The sequence below is a fragment of the Oryctolagus cuniculus genome, chromosome 5 (genome assembly GCF_051225735.1).
Source record: "Oryctolagus cuniculus isolate XC-2025 breed Fujian yellow rabbit chromosome 5, ASM5122573v1, whole genome shotgun sequence".
NCBI classification, from domain to species: Eukaryota; Metazoa; Chordata; class Mammalia; order Lagomorpha; family Leporidae; genus Oryctolagus; species Oryctolagus cuniculus.
The window spans coordinates 30,519,531-30,541,143 of record NC_142871.1 but is presented as its reverse complement, the minus strand read 5'-3'; the positions used below and the strand labels follow the sequence as shown (position 1 = coordinate 30,541,143).

At 43.8% G+C, this 21,613-nt stretch overlaps 1 protein-coding gene across 5 annotated transcripts in view; it reads left to right on the top strand.

Moving 5' to 3' along the window:
* The window catches only part of ARFGEF3 (ARFGEF family member 3), a 179,249-nt gene that overhangs the window by 75,731 nt on the left and 81,905 nt on the right, over positions 1-21,613 (top strand). For all 5 annotated transcript variants that reach the window (XM_051854295.3, XM_089332622.1, XM_089332623.1 and 2 more), the window contains 3 exons: positions 285-407; positions 3,653-3,695; positions 7,177-7,255. In XM_051854295.3, coding sequence (XP_051710255.3) covers positions 285-407; positions 3,653-3,695; positions 7,177-7,255 — 245 coding nt within the window. The remainder of the gene's footprint in view (positions 1-284; positions 408-3,652; positions 3,696-7,176; positions 7,256-21,613) is intronic.

The window sequence follows — 21,613 nt, the reverse complement described above, 5'->3', positions numbered from 1 at the left end:
GCCATTAGGGGAGTGAACCAATGGAAGGAAGACCTTTCTCTCTGTCTCTCTCCCTCACTGTCTAACTCTGTCAAATAAATTTAAAAAAAAAAGAATTAGGAGTGTTTAAAAAAAACACACACACACTTCCAGGGATTTTAAATATGTTCAGTCATTTTAATTCATCAGGCTAACTTTCTGTCTAAGAGGGATTTGGTATCTTCTTGGGTTCCTGCCAAAGAACGGTGGCAGTGAACGTGTCCCTACAAGTGCATGCATGTGTTGCTGTGTTATTTCTTGACCAGGTCTGCATTGAGACCTACACGTGTAGCTGTCACCAGCGTAGCATCAACACTGCCGTGCGGGCCACTCTCAGTCAGATGCTCAGCGACTTGACCCTGCAGTTGCGACAAAGGCAGGAGAATACGGTGAGCTGGCTGCACTCCCCTGTCATCTCGGTACTGGCTGTGTGTCCTTGTCCCCAACCCCAGCCCTCCTGCCACGGTGGTATCCTACAGGAAACTCTAGAAATGGTTTGCTTGCTTTAGAAGAACCGTTCTTCCTTAAATTAAGCTCTTTTGATTGTTGGTTTAAGAGCTGTTTTTCTTTTTTTTATGGTTTCCAATGTTTTAGTCCTTGTTTTAAAATTTATTTTTAAATCATATTTTGAAAAAAATGACTTTTTAAATCCCTTTTCTCCCATTGAAATTTTGTCTTGAAAATTAGTAGGATATAATGAATGCTGGAAGTAGATAGGAAATTAAGAAAAAGGAATTCTCATTCATGACATGCCTTGGGGTGTGGGTTCCCTTTGTCACCTCTCAGCTGTGAGCATCAGGGCAGAGCAAACCCTGCCTCCTCTCTATCACCAGGGCCCACTTCAGCTTTGCAATCTACATTTGAGCAGATTGTCCAAAACAAGTATTCTCAAGGAAAATGTGAATAGAAATGGCTTCTTATGTACCTTGTCTTCCAGGAGTGTTCATGACAGAATGAATCCTCTTTAAAATTGGTGCCTTGTGTATTTCAAATTTGCATCTGGAATAATTCAGATGTAAATCCTGATAAAATCTGCAATATGTGTTCTGCAACAGCATTTGCTACTTTCTTTTCCCTAGAAAATCTCAGTTGCAGTTCAAAATATCTCAGAAATTCTGTACCAATTAATATTTTATGCTTAGCTTGAATTATTTCTCATGTTTTAATCTGTAGCAAATCATGGAGTGGAGGGGAGCCCTGTAGATCATTAAGTAGAATTCTTTGATTTCTCCTTTTACAATGAGAGCATGCAGCCCAGAGACATGAAATGCAAGTCTGAAATGAATCAGCTTATTGGTGAAAGAGCCAGAGCTTAAGCCCTGCTCACTGACTCCCAGGACAGGTTCTTAGCTTGGGTGCCGGCAACCAGCGTGGAAAACAATACGGAAAAAGCTTTTGATTTTTTTTTCTTTTGTGTTTGCTATTTCTGAAATCCAAATTTCTATTTAAAACATTGTTTTAATTTGAGACATTTTTATTACTTTAGCTTACCCTCTGTTAAAAATGATTTTTTGTACTCAGAATTTGAATCTGGTGATAAGGGAATATTCATTTAAAAGAATTTAAAATCTAGAAATGGACAACATGTCATGAGGAAAAAAAAGGTTTTTGACGGACATAAATCTAAGATGTGAATTCTTACATGAATACATATTTCTATTCCATCTTTGCTAAGTGACCGCATTCAATAATACTTTAGTATGAACAATGTTATGTTTTAAGACGAAACACTGAAATGGGATTTTGTGGTTTCAAAGAGCTTTCAATGTTACTGTTTAACCCTCTTTGGAATTGTAAGTAGGAGAGTACAGTCCCATGCTGCATACCATTTTGGGCACCATGGGCGATGGTTTGTAGCATAGGCATGCCGCAGGCTGCGCTGTCTGCAGGTGCACACCTCCACTGTGTGATGACTGCTCAGTGACAGCACAAGTCCCGTGTCTGAGTGATGTGTCCCTGTCCTCGTGCTGGTCTCACGTCAAGTGCCTCAGCCTTTTAGCCTTTCTTGCTCTTCAGTAAGAGTGGTATCATGTGTCATTGCAGAGTCCTGGATGGTACCACAGGGTCACCTGCCTTTATCCTGGGTGATGTGTGATGAATTGGCCTCCTGGTCCCATTCCCCCAAATGGAAGCAAGAATCTATATACAGTGGAAAATGAGTGGTTCCTGTCACTTCCTTTCGATTAGTCATGCAGTCCCTGGAGATGTGATTCCATGTCCCAGGAAACCACAGATCTCAGAATGCTAACATTTGACATGTTTGTGATGTCCAGTAGAGGAAGATACGAGTTTTGCCACCTAAGAATTAGGTATTTTTTTGATAAGCTGTTAAAGTGGAGTGGTCTATAGGAATGGCAAGGTTTGCTGTAAGGAGGCTGTGTGTTCCCTTGGGGGACAGGAAGCCTTACTTGGGGCAGAGGTGGAGATTTTTAACATACTCCATTTCCAGAAGATACCCTGGGCCACCTCAGATCAGGAAGACTCAAATACAGCAGAAAGAAAAGAAATAACTCAGAACACCAGAGGCATTAACATGAAGTGCATCTTCAACCTACTGTCTATCCCCACCCTGCACCCAGGACAGACTACAATTTCGATTTGGTGTCCTCAGAAACCCTTTTTTATCATCCAGCTTTATTAATGAATTGACTACATGACCATAGCCATTGTTAAACTGTGAGTTACTCATTTCACAAAGCAAAATTACCAAGGTAAATATTTGGAGCTAGGGGACAGGGTAGGAATTTGCCTACCTTAAACATGATGCAGAAGTGTTTCCTCCAGAAAATACCATTCTAATCATGTCCTGTGTGCTATAGTCTCTGACGTAACATCACACCAAAACCGGTTTAGAGCAGCTGATTCCGCAGATTCGAGAATGGAGGATAGTAGAAATATGTGCCTATTACAAGAATATTAAAAAAAAAACAGCACCATGAGATGATGTACATGTCTGGTGGTTAATTAGTGTGAAATGCCTTCCTGTTATCTCCTGGTGCAGACATGTCGGGAGGCTGAAGTGCCTTCTTCCTGTTCTCAGCTCAGTAGCCATGGTATTGTCCTGGCCTTGGCAAGTCTTACTATTTTTAATCATCCTTCCCTCAAAGTTCCTTCTCCATCCCCATGGATCTGAATCTGCCCAGCAGCAGTCAGAGAGGCTGGTCTCATAGGAGGAAGTCAACTTGCTTTCCGTGAAATAGGAAGATGGTGCTTCTTTGCACCTGTATTTTGAAGCCCAGTGACCTGATCCTTCGATCACAGAGAGTCTGCCTTTGCCAGGTGCCAGGCACAATGTAATCTGTGACCTTGGGAGAAGCTGTTCTCTGCTGTGCCTTACAGCAGGCATGGCCACAAGTCAGCATCCAACACCCAGCACCACAGGGCTTCAACTTCCTGGAAGCTTGTGGTCTCCCGAGTGCATTATTTTGCAACTGGTAAGTCTATTCCCACGCATCATCGTCTTTCTCCTAAATAGCATGAATAATGAAATGATGTGACGAGCTGGAGGGTGCACATAGGTAAGGAAGCTGAGCCCCAGACACTGAGGGCACCATTTTATTTACTAGAATTTTCCATTGTCTGAGTCGGGATTCTTACCTACGTCTTCTAATTGCTTGTGTGTCGCCTTTACTAGATCATTGAAAATCCAGATGTCCCACAGGAATTCAGGAGTCAAGGTAATGGGTTTGATTTTTACCAGCTCAGTTTTGAAAGTGGTCCTGTGAGTAAATGCTGGCCGTGTGCCTGCCGTTGTGGGTGTCACGATATCTAGGAGATCTCGTGCTGACTTGTATGCCTACTCGTGCTCCTTGGAGGTTCTGCTCGGGTTTGCCTTCCCTGCTGTTATTTAATAAGCTACTGTCTTCCTTCTGTCACTATACTCATTCATGCTAACTACATCTCTTCCTGTCCCATCTCAGTGACACACCTCCTTCTTGTAGGCTGCCTTTGCTTGTGTTATGTTTTTTTAGTTACTTTGTTCTCCATGAAAGTCAGGTTTAATTGCTGGAATGAGAATTGAGTAGAGGGTGGCAGAACGCTGACTGGCACACAGTGCTATTAGCCCAGAATTGTGTCTGTCAATCTCAGCGTCTTCATGTGATAAATGAGTCATCTTGTAAGGAGTCACGCAGTATAAGCCCAATATAGGCCATGGACAAAACCAAGTGAAGGGACTTTCTTTCTGACCCACAGGAGCAGGAACAAAATAAAGATTCACACATAATTGACAAGAAATTTTATTCTTTAAAAATTTATTTGAAAGGCAGAGAGAGCATGAAAGAGAGGGAGACAGAGAGCGAGTGGGATGGGGGAATCTCCCATCTACAGGTTCACTCCCCAAATGCCTGCAACAGCCAGAACTGGGCCAGGCAGAAGCCAGGAGCCAAGAACTCTATCTGAGTCTCCCACATGGGTGGCAGGACCCAAATGCTTGGTCCATTATCTGCTGATTTCTCAGGAAGCAGGATTGGAAGCAGAGTAACTGCGATTCAACCAAGCACTCAGATTTGAGGTGTGAGTGCCTCTAGTGGCTGTTTAACCTGCTGTGCCAGAATATCTGGCCCATCAATTTAATATTTTAAAACAAGTTTAGGGGGCTGGTGCTGTGGCACAGCGGGTCAAAGCCATGGCTCCATATGGCCACAAGTTCAAGTCACAGATGGTCTACTTATCATCCAGCTCCTTTTTTTTTTTTAAAGATTTATTTATTATTTGAAAGGCAGAGTTACAGAGAGGCAAAGAGAGAGGCAAAGAGAGATAGAGATAGAGAGAGACTGAGAGATTCCCATCTGCTGGTTCACTCCCCAAATGGCCCCAATGGCCAGAGCTGGGCCAATCCAAAGCCAGGAGATTGTTCCAGGTCTCCCACATGGGTGCAGAAGCCATCTTCTTGGGCCATCTTCTGCTTTCCCATGCCATAACAGAGAGATTGATCAGATGTGGAGCAGCCAGGACTCGAACCGGTGCCCATATGGGATGCCAGCACTGCAGGTGGCAGCTTTACCCACTAAGGCACAGTGCTAGCCCTCAGCTCCTTTCTAATGTACCTGGGAAGGCAGCAGAGGATGGCCCAGGTGCTTGGGCCCTTGCACCCACATGGCAAACCCAGAAGAAGCTCCTGGCTTCAGTGTAACCCAGCCCAGTCATTGCATCCACTTGGGTATCTGATCACAGAGAGTCTGCCTTTGCCAAGTACAGATGGAAGACCTCTCTGTCTCTCCCTCTGTCTTTTTCTTTCTCTGTAACTCTGCCTTTCACATAAAATAACTTTAAAATAAAGTTCAGGGAAAATATTTATAATGAAAAATTCATGCATGAATTTCAATTTAAAAAAAATAAATTTAGTTGCATTGTTTTTCTGAGTGATGAAAAACTCCAATTCAATTACAATTGAAATATGTTTTATTTCAGATTTTATTCAGTAATGTTGAAAATATTGAGAAAATTTGCTTTTCTGTTTGCCCAGTGAATGATAGGGAGAGGGGGATAGGAGTGGGAGAAGATGGAAAGGGGCGGGAATGCAAGGGAGAGAGAGTGAAGCGGCTGAAGAACCATAATTAGGAGAAAAAGAGGGAAGGACGGCAGTGAGAAAGAGAAATGCTCCCAGTCCTTTTCTACACTTTGCAGCTTATTTCAGTCCCATCTGGCCGTGTTCCTGGGCTCTGGCCAGAAAAGTGCACGGGTTTTACTAGCTTTTAAAGCTCTCAGTGATAATGCTCCAAGGTGGTCCACTTGTCCTTTCCTGACTGCTGTATGATCGCAAAACCTTCACTTCAGTGTGGGGTGATTTTCTAAACTAAGAGGGGGTCAAGATCCCCTTGTCAGGAACACATCTCTATTCAGGCAGCTGGTGTGGGGTCTGCTGGGTTAAACCACTGCCTGTGATGCTGACATCCCATGTGAGCACCAGTTCAAAGTCCCAGTTGCTCCCCTTCTGATCGAGCTTCCTGCTAATGCACCTGGGAAGGCAGCAGAAGTTGGTCCAAGTGCTTGGGCCCCTGCCACTCGCAGGGAGACCAGCCCAGGCCGTTGTGTCCATTTGGGGAGTGAACCAGTGGATGGAGGATCCCTTTCTCTCCGTCTCTCCCTTTCTGTTATTTAGCCTTTCAAAGAAATAAATAAATCTTTTTAAAAAATACATTTGGAAAAATTCATGGAGGGTTTTGTTTAAAATTTGTCTAGAATTCAACTTAAGAACCACTTACGGGTTTGGCTTCTTTTAAATTTGTTTTATCGTTGTCCCTTATTGTTTCTCCTACATTTAAGATCTTGTGTTCTGAGGCTCAGCCATTTCTCTCTTCCCTCTGCCCTCCACCCACTTTACTTTTATTTTTTCTCATTTTTTCTTGGCTCCATGGGTACTCATTTATGAATACAGTCATCAAATAGCCATATTTATAAAGATCTTTATAGGTTTTTCTTTTAGAAACCAAATGTGTACACTTGTTATTCACTTGACCTATCGATTCTGTGCAACTGGTGTGATTTATCCCATCTTGCCAAAAGGAAAACTGAAGATTACCCATCCTCACACAGCAAGTTGTGGACATGGCCTTGAACAGATTCCAAATTCCACTCTTTGTCCCACAGTGCTTCTGGGGAGTTTTGGTTTTAGAAACTAGAACATGTTTGGAAGGAGCAATTATTTTTCTGGTGTTTGCTTTTGCTCCATCATCAACAAAGTCCATGTGTCTGACTGGCCGTGAACAGACAGAGTAGGGGAAGATGGGGACCAAATGGTGTTGTCTCCCTTCTCCGATTTCTTTGTTCCAAGGGCTTTCCCATGCTGCCGTATTTTGTTTCTCTCAGAAGATCCAGAAAGTCAAGATGTCAAAATAAGGGAAGCTTTCATTGCCTGCTGGCTTAAATAGCAGAATGATTACAGTCAATTGGGTGGTTTTTTAAATTAACAAAACTTTCTGTCATTAGGTTTGAATTTTACGTATACTACTAAGCAACAGCTCATTATTTTCTCTCTGGGATATCTTTTGGGTGTTTCACTGTAGAAAGGAATGACTATGTTTGATTCTGAGATGATTTTTGTGGCCCACTCATATTTGGTCGTGAAAAATTGCAGAAGTGGAGGGTGAGAAAGTGTGTGGGGGGAGTTGCTGGTGCCCCCCAGCATCTAATGGCTGTCACCTCCGTGTTTTGAAGGATCGACAGTGGAGTCCTTGTGTGACGACGTGGTCTCTGTGCTCGCTGTCCTGTGTGAGAAGCTGCAAGCCTCCATAAAGTAAGTGCCATAACCATGGTGGCCCTTGTTCACCAACGGGCTAGAGAAATCATTTTTTGTCTACAGCATCATTAAAAATTGCACATCAAAGGGACAATGATTCTGCCACCCTGGTATTCACCTGTCACTCTGAAAAATACACGCAGAAACCATGGACATTCCCAAATTATAAAAAAACCTTTACCAAAGTCTATCATTTCCTGATGTGAAAATGGGAAACCCATGTCTTGTAAAGAAGACTCCATCTCCTGAGTGTGGAGCTGCGTGGAAGGAATGGTAGGCCGAGCTGGTTGATGTGAGGGGCAGTGCTAACTCATTCTTAGAGGTGCTTTGCCACTGTAGATGACTCTTCTCAATGAACCATGCAAAGGCCAGGGTTGTGTTGCTCCTTCTCTACTGCTGCTTTTTCTTTTTTTTAAAGATTTTATTTATTTGAAATGCAGAATTAGAGAGGTAGAGGTAGAAAGAGAGAAGTCTTTCATGCATTGGTTTACTCCCCAGTGGCCACAATGGCTGGAGCTGGTCCGATCCAAAGCCAGGAGCCAGGAGCTTCTTCCAGGTCTCCCACATGGATGCAGGGGCCCAAGCTCTTGGGCCATCTTCTGCTTTCCTAGGCCATAGCAGAGAGCTGGATTGGAAGTAGAGCAGCTGGGTCAGGAACCAGTGCCCATAGGGGATGCTGGTGTCGCAGGCGGGAGATTAATCTATTGCACTGCAGCACTGGCCCCTCTGCTTCTTCTAACATTTCCTGAGCCTGTGAGCTCACAGGTACATCTTTAAACAGAACATATTAGTCTAACTTTTATGTGCCTTTCACTCTTTGCATTTCAGTCTAACCATTAGTGTTAGTTCATTTAGATCATGTCTGCTACCATAGCTCTCCACGCAGTAAGTTAAGAAAACAATTCATAGCCGGCGCCACGGCTTACTTGGCTAATCCTCTGCCTGCGGCACTGGCACCCCATGTTCTAGTCCTGGTTGGGGCGCTGGATTCTGTCCCGGTTGCTCCTCTTCCAGGCCAGTTCTCTGCTGTGGCCCGGGAAGGCAGTGGAGGATGGCCCAAGTGCTTGGGCCCTGCACCCTATGGGAGACCAGGAGGAAGCACCTGGCTCCTGGCTTCGGATTGGCGCAGAGCACCGGCCATAGCGGCCATTTGCGGGGTGAACCAACGGAAGGAAGACTTTTCTTTCTGTCTCTCTCACTGTCTAACTCTGCCTGTCCAAAAAAAAAAAAAAAAAAAATTCATGCACCAAAGTAAATAAAAAGTTAAAAAAAGTAAAAGGCAAAGCCAAAGCTTGGAAAGAGCAGGCTCTCCAGGATGGACTGGACGTCTCTACTGGCTATGTGTATCGTGTATTGCACAATTCTGCCACACGGTGAAATTCTGAAATGCTCTTTGAATTATGACAGAGACAAGAAACTGTCATGCTAACTAGAACATTGGATAATTCAAGAGACTTTTGCTTGCAGAATTCTACTTTGTTTTCATCTGAATCAAAAAAAATTGTACATAGTTCTGGGGTACCACATGACATCCCAGTACATGCATACTCTGTTATGTTCAACTCAGGGTTAACATACCTGTGGGTATATCCCCTCAAAATTTCTCATTTTTTATGATGAAAATTTACTTCAAGCTTTTTTTTTTTTTAAGAAAAAAATACAGCACGTTGTTACTGTCACACCCTACTGTAGTACAACCCCAGAACTTCCTCCTGTCTGTCTGTAACAGCATTCATTAATCAACCTGGCCCCATTTCTCCCTCCCTCCCACTGTCCCCAGCCTCTGGTCACCACTGTTCTACTTTCAACCTTGATGAGATTAATTTTCTTATATTCCACAGATGAGTAACATCATGCACCTTCTATACCTGACCTATTTTACTTAACATAAGGACCTCCATGTTATTGCAAATGGCAAGGATTTCATCTTTTATATAGCTGAATAGTATCCCAGTGTTTCTGTGTGTGTGTGTGTGTGTGTATCACATTTTATTTGTTCATCAGTGTGGGGAGCAATCCGGACTGGACTAAGTTACTGGAATTAAGACTTATTCTATGCATCTGCTCTCCCACAATATGGCGCTGGGAGAGAAGTAAACAGCTTCCGCACAGCTGCCTCCAGTTCAACCAATTAACTGTAGGACTTGCTCCTGATTGGAGAGCAGCGTACTCGGCGTGTGGGCAGCCGAGTTGGGATTGGCGGAGGAGGACTATAAAGGAGGAGAGAGACGGCATGCACCAGGAACATCTATGGGGAACATCTAAGGGAACCCGTGCAGCCCCCGAGAGAACCGGCCGGCGGTGTGCCGCTCCCCTGCGGAAGTGGGGAATGTGGCCAGGGGGAACTGCCCTTCCACGGAGGTGGAAGGGATAGTAGCCAACCCGGGAAGAACCAGCAGCAAACCCGGGGAGGGCCGAGCAGACAGAAAGAACAGCGCAGGGTCCTGTGTCGTTCCTCCACGAAGAGGGGGAGCGACATAATGGTGCCGTGGCTCGGATAGGAAACCTAGCTCGGATAGGAAACCTGACTCGGATAGGAAACCTAGGACGGATATGAAACTTAGGAGGGAAGAAATGACTCGGATTAGGAAACCTAGGTCGGATAGCAAACTTAAGAGGGAAGAAACGGGAAGAACTGGGAAAATACCGGAGAGAGAGACTAGCAAACAGCCTAGGGAAAAGCCGGACGAAAAGGGTGCCGGAAGAAACTATTGAAAGCCTAGGCATAGATTCAGATACGGACTACAGGGGGAAGCTGGGAGAAATCTCTAAGGGCGAAAGCGAAAGTGAAAGCTAGAACAAACAGACTCGGACGCGGACTGTGGGGAGAGGCCAGGAGAAATGAGGGAGGAATATTGTTGGAGGAAAGCTTGGGGAAACATACCGGGTAGAGAAAAATGTTAGGGAAATTGAAGCCGCGGGGGGCAGGCCAAGGCGGAAACGGAAGCCACTTTGGGGTTCTCAAGTTAGCCCGGGAATGGGGGGTGAAAAGTTGAAACCAGAAGCTGAAACGTAAGCCAGATTGGGATCCGTCTGATTAGCCCGGGGAGCAAAGGACGGGAAGCCAAATCGTGGGGCGGAGACGTATGCTGGGTTGAATTCGCCAGGCTAGCCCGGGGAACTTAGATTGAATGCTAGTGGCGGACACGTAAGCTACGCTGTGTTACTCGCGGAAGCCGCCGTGTGCAGAGAGAGCACGGGGCGTGAATAGATAGGGAACGGGGCTGGCGCGAGGCCGTGGTGCAGACGCGAAGGGCGTGGAGACCGCGGAGCGCGCAAAGCCAAGCCGCGCAAAGCCGGGAAGCTGCGCAGATGAGAGAGGCGCGGGCTGAAGCGGCTCAGAGCCGGAAAGCTGCCGAGAAGCAGCCTCGGGGCAGGCGCAGCCGGAAAGCCGCTGGGATAAGAGAAACAGAAGTTTAGAAGTAAAAGAGAAATAGGAATGCTGGAAGATAGAAGTAAAATGGGAGAAATAGGAATGCCCGGAGATAGAGAAATAGAGAAATAGAAAGGCCTCCCTACAACACTGCAATGTGAGAGCTTGGATTCGGTCTGCCCGATTAGTGAGGCGATGAGCACCTGGGCGGCTAGCAGCTTATGCGCCGCAGGTCACCGAAGACAGGCACGAATTAACATCAGTAAGGCCTCCCCACAAAAAGGCAATGAGAAGGCTTGGATTCGGTCTGCCTAATTAAGGCGGTAAGTGCCAGCAGGCGGCTCGACCAGAGTGTGAGCCGCAGGTCACCGAACACAGGCACGCATCAGCGCCTAAAAACCTCCTCACAACATGGCGAAGAGAGGACCCGGATTCGGTTTGCCTGATTGATAGGACTTGTAAGAGCCTGTGGCAACTCTAGCAAGTAGAGCAGAGTGTGTGCCGCGGGACACCGAAGACAGGCGCGTATCAACGCCAAAAAATAAAAAGAAAGGGGGATCTGTGGGGAGCAATCCGGACTGGACTAAGTTACTGGAATTAAGACTTATTCTATGCATCTGCTCTCCCACAATATGGCGCTGGGAGAGAAGTAAACAGCTTCCGCACAGCTGCCTCCAGTTCAACCAATTAACTGTAGGACTTGCTCCTGATTGGAGAGCAGCGTACTCGGCGTGTGGGCAGCCGAGTTGGGATTGGCGGAGGAGGACTATAAAGGAGGAGAGAGACGGCATGCACCAGGAACATCTATGGGGAACATCTAAGGGAACCCGTGCAGCCCCCGAGAGAACCGGCCGGCGGTGTGCCGCTCCCCTGCGGAAGTGGGGAATGTGGCCAGGGGGAACTGCCCTTCCACGGAGGTGGAAGGGATAGTAGCCAACCCGGGAAGAACCAGCAGCAAACCCGGGGAGGGCCGAGCAGACAGAAAGAACAGCGCAGGGTCCTGTGTCGTTCCTCCACGAAGAGGGGGAGCGACAATCAGGTGATGGACACTTGAGTTTTTTCCATTTGTTGGCTATAGCCCAGCAGAAAACTTGGATGTGAAGATACCTCTAACACAAACAGATTTCATTTCACTTGGATATATATGCAGTAGTGGGATTCTTGAATCATTTAATGTTGCTATTTTTAATTATGTAAAGAACTTCCATAATGCCTTCCGCAGCGTCTGTACTGATTTACATTCCCAACAGCAGTGTGCAAGTATTCCCTTTTCTCCACATCCTTGCCAGCACTTGTCATCTTTTGTCCTTTTGAGAATAGCCAATCTAACTAGAATGGGGATGATATATCATTGTGGTTTGATTTGCATTTCCCTGATGATACTGATGTAGAACATTTTCTCGTGAAATTGTTGGCCATTTGTATGTCTTCCTCTGAAAAAATGTCTGTTTATAGCTGTTGCCTGTTTTCTTAAATTTTATTCAATATTGGAGAAAGGGCTGGCATTGTGGCATAGCAGGTAAAGCTGCCTTTTGCAATGCCAGCATCCCATATAAGTACCAGTTTGTGTCCCAACTGCACCACTTCTGAACCAGCTCCCTGCTAATGGCCTGGGAAAGCAGTAGAAGATGGCCCAAGTGCTTGTACCCCTGCACCCACGTGGGAGACCCAGAAGAAGTTCCTGGCTCCTGGCTTTGCCTTCCCCAACCTTGGCCATTTTGGCCATCTGTGGAGTAAACCAGTGGATGGAAGATTCTCTATTTCTCAGTCTCTGTCTCTCTAGGTCTCACTCTCTCTCTCTGTAACTCTTTCAAATAGATAAAATAATCTTTTATTAAAAAAAAAAAAGGTGGAGAAACAGAGACAGAGCTGCCATCCACTGGTTCACTTCTGCAATGCCCACAACAGCTGAGGCTGTTGTCAGAGCCAAGAGCTGCAAACTCAATCCATGTCTCCCATGTGGGTGGCAGGGATTCTACTACTTGAACCATCCATCACCTGTTGCCTCCCAGGATCTGCAGTGGTAGGAAGCTGGAGTCAGAAGCCAGAACTGAGAATTGAACCTAGTGCATTGCTGTATTGGACATAGACGTCTTAACTGATGTCCTAACCAACAACAAATTGCCTTCCACCAATTGCCCATTTGTTAACTGAGTTATTGATTGATTGATTGCTGTGAAGTATTTGAGTTCCTTACACTTGCATATTCTAGATACTGACTTCATGTCACATGTATAGCTTATAAATATTTTCTCCCAAGGTTGTATCTTGGCTGTTTTGATTGTTTCCTTTGGTCTGCAGAAGTGTTTCAGGTTGATGAAATCTCATTTATCTGTTTTTGCTTTTGTTTCCTGTGCTTTTTGAGTTTGATCCCCCCCCCCAAAAAAAAAAAACAACCTTATTTCCAATATCCTGAAATGTTTCCTTTATGTTTTCTTCTGTTGATTTCATTGTTTCAAGTTTTATTTTTAGGTCTTTAATCTATTTTGAGTTTATTTTATTTACATGGTGAGAGATGGGAAAGGGAGATCTGCTTTCATTCTACTACATGTGGATAGCCAGTTTTCTCAGCACCATTTGTTGAAAAGACTGTCCTTTCTCAAACATATGTTCTTAGCACCTTTGTCAGGATCAGTTGGCTGTTGATGAATGGGTTTACTTTTAAGCTCTCTAGTCTTTCCCATCAGTCTGTGTGTCTCTTTTCATGCCAATTCCATGTTTTTTAATTACGATAGTTTTGTGGTACGTTATCTTAAAGTCACATGATTTAATACCTCCTGCTTTGTTCTTTGTGCTCAAGATTGCTATGGTTTTTTTTGTGGCTTCTTAGTAATACTACTAAAAATTTTGGAAGTACTTTCTAGTTGTCTGAGAGATTCATTAGTATTTTGGTAGCGATTTCATTGAATCTGTATATTGCATTGGAAAGTATGGATTTTTATTGATATTGATTCTTGGAATCCATGAACATGGGATGTCTTTCCCTTTCTCTCTATACGCTTTCAATTTCTTTCTTCAATGTTCTATATAGTTTTCAATGTAGAAATTTTTCACCTCCTTGGTTAAATTTATTCCTATATGTTTTTTTGTTTTGATTTGTTTTTTTTGTAGCTCTTGGAAATGGGATTGTTTCTTGATTTCTTTTTTAGATAATATGCTATTGGCATATAACAATATGACTGATTTTTGTATGTTTATTTTATATCATGCAACTCTGTGAAATTTATTAGTTCCAATAAATTAGTGTTTTAATAGCATCTTTGGAGTTTTCTACATATAAAGTTGTATCATTTCCAATGACAATTTGGCCTCCTCCTTTCCAATGTGGATGTCCTTTATTTCTTTCCCTCACCTAATTGTTCTGGCACTTGTAGAATTTTAAAAATACCAGTGAGTTGGGAAAATAGTCTAGTTGCAGACATGAACAAGGTCTCTCACTTTCCTGGAAAACATTGCAAAAACTTTTTTTTTTTAAGTTTTATTTAAATTCTTTTGATTAAGGTAATCCTTGAACATTACTCTGGGGCACATTGCAATATCTGAGTACAGACACAGCGTAAGCTCAGGAGAGGCAGCAGGTCTTTACTTACTTCTCTGTTCACAGCCTCGTGCACTTCTTTATACAGGACATAATACTGCCGGCGCCGTGGCTCACTAGGCTAATCCTCTACCTTGCGGCGCCGGCACACTGGGTTCTAGTCCCGGTCAGGGAGCCGGATTCTGTCCCGGTTGCCCCTCTTCCAGGCCAGCTCTCTGCTGTGGCCAGGGAGTGCAGTGGAGGATGGCCCAGGTGCTTGAGCCCTGCACCCCATGGGAGACCAGGAGAAGCACCTGGCTCCTGCCTTCAGATCGGCGCAGTGCGCCGGCTACGGCAGCCATTGGAGGGAGAACCAATGGCAAAGGAAGATCTTTCCCTCTGTCTCTCTCACTGTCCACTCTGCCTGTCAAAAAAAAAAAAAAAAAAAGACATAATACTGTGAGCTGTAGTCATCACGTGTGTTATGCCACATGGGAACTTGCTACTTTCATCTCACTGTTATCTAAACTCCCTCTGTCCCCAGCCCCCACCCTTCTGAGCCTTTAGTAATAGCAATTCTTAGTTCAGATGCATTAAGAAAACATGTAATAATTATCTTTCTGTGTCTGGCTAACGATCTCCAGTTCTATCCATTTTACAGCAAATAGCAAACAATATTTCCTTCTTTTTCTTGGCTAAATGATGTTCCATCATCCATTCATCCACTGATAAAGACCTAGGTTGGATCCATATCTTTTTTTTCCTCATCAATTCTCATGTTGGTGTGGCATAATACAAAGAGAACAGATTCAATGTAGTTCACAGATATGAGAACATAATGATACTTCCTTTCCTCCCTCTCCTTTCCTCTTTCTCTCTCTTTCCTTTTTCTTTTTTAGTTTTTGACATATTTTCAATTTACATTCTAATGAAATGCTTAATGATCCACTAAAGAGGGAGTTTCTTTTATATGTAGAAGTCTATATATATAGTTTGAAAAGTGGCTGTCATCTTACTTGTCATATAGATATTTATAAATGTTCATTGAATTATATCCTTTTTAGAATAAGACAGCCTTCTTTCCTCATTTTATGATCTTTATCCTGAGCTCCACATTATGTGATATTAATATCTCCACCCCTGCGTCCTTTGTGCTTTATTTCCCTGGGGTATATTTAGTTCTCAAGCTTCATGGATCTTTTTGATTGACTGCTTCTTTTATAGACAGCATACAGATAGGCTTGATATGTGACCCATTCTGAAAACTATTTTATCTTGACATTTATTTTTATTAAAAAATAAATTTTTTTAAAAAGAGGACTTGTAAATGTCCACTAGCCCAAGATCATTGGGGACATGTGAGGCTCACAGAATCTGCAGAATCTGGATAATAAACTTGCAGTGAGAGAGCCTGGACAACGTTGGGAATCACAGGGCATCCAGTAGAAGGCTGCTGGGAGGGGCTGTCACTGGATTTGGGCTTGGGTTAGGTAATTTTGGAGTGGAAGTGAGGGCTTGGTTCAGGGATTAAGTGCTGTCAGAAGGTAGAGAGAAACTAAAGCATTGGCCATTTTAATGTTTATCTAGCAAATAGAAGAAACAAATGGAAGTGAGCAGTGCCATTAGATAATAAGTAGAAGTCACGGGGGAGGGACATTTTGTCATTTTTGTGGTTGTACAGAATGCTTTTATTAAAAATTGTTCAGACATGATTTTCAGTAGGCTTTCATCTTATACCACCTTTGAAAAGTAGAAAGACTATGTTTTCCCTTGCCTGTGAAATAATAAGGAAGAAGCTAAACAATTTTCCTGGGTAGTTTTCTCAAGGAAAACCTGGGCTGTTGTGTTAGGTAAGGGTGTGCATTAGTCAGCTTCTCCTTACTACAGCAGCATACCTATGACAAGCTACACACGGCAGAAGGAAGCCTATTTCAGTTCATGATTTTGGAGCTTCACAGGCTAAGATCAAGGGGTCCCATTGCTTCAGCATCTGGTGATGGCATTTTCGTCGGCAGAGTGTAGATGCTGTGCAGAGCATCACATGGCAACAGGGAGTGTGTGTCTGTCTGTCTCCTCATAAAGCCACCATGATTGTATCATGAAGGCTCCACCCCAAAAACCTAGTCCAATCTACCACCTCCCAAAGGCCCCACCTCTGTAGTACTATTAACATAGATTGCAGAGACCAAGTCTTCCACACATAGCCTTTGGTGGACACTCACATAATATCCAGTCTCAGCAAGGAGGCTCATGGTCATTGTGTCAATTAATAATACTGCACCATCAGGATGCATCAGGATAGATCTAGCAAGCAGAACCTTAATATGTACCATTCATTGTTCATTGGCCAGAAAAGAGTCTTGAGCTAGGTCAGGCATCCCTGGCATTCCAAGGTTGAAGTTCATGATTCCTTAAGACCTAGATATCTGCAGTGCCAGCTACAGGACTCCATATGTAGGGTGACCAAATAACTTGGTTTACCTGGGACAATCTAAGGTTATGCCTGTTGTGTAATGATCACAGGCATTCATTTTTTATGTCTTTTCCAGAAATATTGCTATACATGGATTTTTTTTTCAACTGCCTAGTGCTGAGCATGTAGTAAATATTTGGTATATTTTATCTCTAAACAGGTTTGTTTACTTTCAGAATTGTTGGCACTAATTCCAATTTATAATGCAGTTAGGAACACTGAGATTCCGACATCAGAAAATTGACTGTAAATCAGTAGGAAAAGGCAGTGCACAAGTATTTATTGCAAATATGTATACATACATATTAGAAACAAAGGTCATAGATTTCTTTCAGTTACTGAAAACATTTCTTAACTGTGTAGCTTGGGAATGGACTTTAAATGGGGAAATAATTCGTATGATGCATTCATGTTTTTCTCGGGTTTCTCATTGGACATTTCAACAAACATGCCTGTAAAGCATACTGTGGTTGAGCTTAACGGACTTTATAAAATTCTCATAGTCTTTAGTCTTGCTTGGCCTTTCAACTAAATTCTCCTGGTCATAATTATTCTCTAGAGATTGTTTTTTGTTTGTTTGTTTGAGTTGATCTTTCTTTCTTTTTTTTTTTTTTTTTTTTTTTTTTTTTTGACAGACAGAGTGGACAGAGAGAGAGACAGAGAGAAAGGTCTTCCTTTTGCCGTTGGTTCACCCTCCAATGGCCGCCGCGGCCGGCGCGCTGCGGCCGGCGCACCGCGCTGATCCGATGGCAGGAGCCAGGAGCCAGGTGCTTTTCCTGGTCTCCCATGGGGTGCAGGGCCCAAGCACCTGGGCCATCCTCCACTGCACTCCTTGGCCACAGCAGAGGGCTGGCCTGGAAGAGGGGCAACCGGGACAGAATCCGGCGCCCCGAGAGTTGATCTTTCTCATCATGATTCCATCACCCTACGATGAAGGCCCTACTGCAAAAGCAGCTCGAGACATAATATGTTTAGTGCAGCTGTGATGAGAACCCTTTAAGTCCACCTGATCAGATTGCACCAGGCCCTTGGCTTCTATCTGCTTGTCTATTCATTCTCCTTGTTAAGTGTGTATGTCTATATTTCTTCTGATTGTACTACCTTAACTCCTTTTCTATTTCTCTTAACTAAACTTGATGATGCCTCTCCTACTTTATAAGTAAGTTTTTCCTTTAAAATTGCACCATGGTTAGTACTTGGCCTATTGGCCATTTCCACAACCATTACCCACATACTTCACAGGGCTTTAGCTGTATAGGAGTGTGAATTTGTAAGATGTTCTGTCTCCTGGGAGAATTCAGAAAACGCATGCAGGTAGCAGAACAACTCACTCACATGGCTTGGAGATATGATATAAATAGCATTCTATATTAAGCAAATCAGGTTACATGACGCTTTTTCAATCCAGGAATTTTTAGAAGATTAATTGGGTTTACACATTTATTCCTTATCTCTCTGTCTCCAGTCCTGCTAGTATAGAATGTCAGAGAGGAAACCATACCAAAGCAAGTTTGGAATCAGTGAGGCCAGGTAAATGTTCATATCATTTGTTTTAATTCCATTCCCCCCTTTACACAATTGTTTAATTCCCTCTCTCCTTCTACAACTAAGCTAAAATCTGTTTCTAAGAGGGGGAGGCAAAGTGAAAATGGTTTAAAATGAATCTGTAAGGACTCCAGAGCTCCTGGCCATGCAGCCAGCATGGGTGACGCAGAGCCTTCACGGCCCACTGATCGCCTCCCAGGGTTGTTCTTTATGGGTCACCCACTTGGGAACAAACAGGGAAGAGCAGAGGATGTGACCAGCAGATACTCAACCTGCCAACCGTGAAATGCTCAAACAAAAGACCAAGAAGAGTGACTCACAGCCCTCCCACGTGGGCAGATTTTCCCCTCTGTGTGTTTTTAGAGATGGCTGGTGTCTAGGTTCTTTCTACCCTATGCATCGCAAGTGTTTGTTTACAGCTGGACAAGTATTGAACGTATACCCACTGTGCGCCTGCTGGTGTGTCTCCAGTGAGGGGCAGGAGTGGAAGGCGCTGACATTTTGAACAGCTGTTCCAATGGCATAACTCATGCAAGGCCATGAGGACCTGTTTTCCAGACTGCTACAGCCCACAGGAAATCTGCCGAATTCAGTCACCAAGGAGACTGGGGCCAGCTACCTTGGCAGTGCGTTCCCTGTCAGTGAGCCTCATGCTTTGGGGTTGTAGTATTTGCCATGCACACTTTAGGGGTTCTCACAGGAACCTAGATTGCTAGGAGCTTTCCTTTGGACTTACTTCCAGTGAGTTCAGAAATGGAGTCTTTGTTGTTTACGGTTATTTTACTGTTATGATGCCAGACTGACAGTTTGAGAAAGAAATTTTTGTATTGGGACATTTAATTATTTTTCTTTTTCAAAATGAGTCCAGTGGTTAGTCGGAAAGGGTAACCTGACATGGTAGCAAAAGCAGCCCTTCTAGAACTGATTTTTAATGTGATTTATCCATGATAGTGTGTCCTTTCAGTTTGTCCTCCCCAATCTGTTCATTCTAAAGCATCCTGATGAGATGAGTGTTTTAAATACAAATCTGGTCATGTCAAGCCTGTGTTTGCAGAATAGAATCCAGCGGAATTAGCAGGCTTCCAGGCCCTTCCTGCTCTCCAGCGCCCCCTTCTGGTGGTGTCATCTTTGCATTCCGTTCCATCCACAAACCTCCCAGCCCAAACTCTTCCTTCTCTGCCCCCAGGCTTTGTGGACTCCCATCCTCAAATCCTCTATGCAGCAGGCCCTGACTTGAATTTCAAGTCTCTACTATGATTCCGTTGCCTAGGGAAATTCTTTCTGGATCCTAAGGAGATGCCTGTCCTATATGGTCCCACAGGTTAACTTACATAGCATGGTCTCTTGTGTTGAGTTACTCATTTTGAGTATTTCCTATCTCCTTGCTGACAAGTCCCATAAGAACATAGAATGTGCTGTTTGAGGTCAGCAACTACATCTTGTTCAGAAGCGTAGACAGGAAGCTTGTAGGAGTTGGAGCCTAGAATTATGAGGTCTGCACGTAACTCCAAACAGCTGATTAGTTCTTGCTTTTCTTATTCTTCCTCCAGCTATTACCTACCTCTTGGCAAACAGTGATAAGTTTCTTGAAGACTCAGCCCTACCCTGTCTCTTTCTCCACCCTGAAATGATATAGTAGATGACATCAAGATAGAAGTGGGATCCCTCTTTCAAGACAGTTAAATTTTGACCATTGTACACTACTGTGGACAAAGTACCTCTCTTTAGATTATTAGTCATCACACATTTCCTGTAAAGGGCCACGTACTATAAGCTGAACATCCCCACTCTGCAAATCCAAACTCTGACATGCTTCAAAACTTTGGAGCGCACCTGAGACTTGGGATTGTCAGATTTGGGACGCTAACCTGGTAAAGCTTATACGAATATTCCATAATCGGGAAAACTCCAAAGTCTGCAACACTCCTGGCCACAAGTGCTTTGGATAAGGGCTGTTCAACAGTGTCTCTGTCTCCTATCTGTTTCTGTTTGTTTTTACAACCTTCTAAAAACATAAAAATAGTTATTTTGGTTCTGAGGCCATGGGCAGGGGTTTGCCCTAGATCTATCCCTTGCCAACCAGTTTTAGGGCATAATGTCAATTTTAGGGTATTGAACTTGGTGCTGGTGAGGATCACCTTCCCCAGCCCCTGTCTTACTGTCCTTCATCTGACAATTCCCCAGGTTTTTTCACGGCGAGGCAGCTGCAGCCTGTGGGGTGGTCTGACAGTACATTTTCCTTTCTCCCTTCTATCTCCTCAAGTTTATACTTTGCCCCTCCTGCCTTTCTTCTGCCTCCTTCTCCTAGGAATTATTTGAGCTGCTAAGAACACGAGGCTTCCTTTTGGGACTTATTTGTTTTAAATTGAAGAAAAAAAGACACAACTAAAAGTGATTTTTTATAACAATGTAAAGATCTTAATCTTTTTAAGTTTGTTTGTTTGTTTGTTTGTTTTTGAAAGTTACAGAGAGAAGAAGCAAGACAGAGAGGGATCTTCCATCCACTGGTTCACTCCTCAAATGGCCATAACAGCTTGGGCTGGGTCAGCCCAGAGCCAGGAGCTTCATTCGGGTTCCAAGTGGATGCAAGGGCCCTAGTTATTGGGCAATCTTCCGTTGCTTTCTCAGACATATTAACAGAGAGCCAAATCAGAAGTGGAGCAGCCAGATCTCAAACCAGTGCCCATTTGGGATTCTGGCACTGCAGGCAGATGTTTAACCTGCTATGCCACAATGCCGGCCCCTAAAAAATGAGTTTTATCACCAAGTGTCTCTTTTTTCTGAATATCCCATTCCATACCAGATTGCTGAGTGAATTATCTTTAGAAGGTTTATGATATATTTATAGTAAATGTGTCCTAGAAAATTAATTTCTTCCTCAGCCCTTCTGTCTCTCTGCCACCTACCTGGATTGTAATACCTGCTGGTGGGCTGAGGAAAAACCTTGTCTGTTCTCTTTGCTGGCTCTACTGAGGAACTCCAAAACAAGAACTGTGGAAAATAATTTGTCCAGTGAAGAACCACATTTCTTCAACAAATAAAGAAGGAAAGTCAAATACATATTAGTAAATTATTGACCAGTTAAAAGATAATGTAGTAAATGGCCTCTTGAAAGGTTTAGACTATTAGACATGTTAAAAATTAACATTCTGGCATAAGCTATAGATTTTAGTTAATGTGCAAATATTTGTTCATTAATTATAGCAAATGTACTGTAAGATGTTAACAGGACAAACCATGTATGTGTGTGGTTAAGAGACAGGTGCTGTGGTGTAGTGGGTTAAGCCTCTGCCTGTGGAGCTGACAGCCCATATGGGTACCGGTTCATGTTCTGGCTGCTCCTCTTCTGATCCAGCTCTCTGCTGTGGCCCGGGAAGGCAGTGGAAGATGGCCCAAATGCTTGGGCCCCTGCAGCAGCATGGGAGGCCCAGAAGAAGCTCCTGGCTC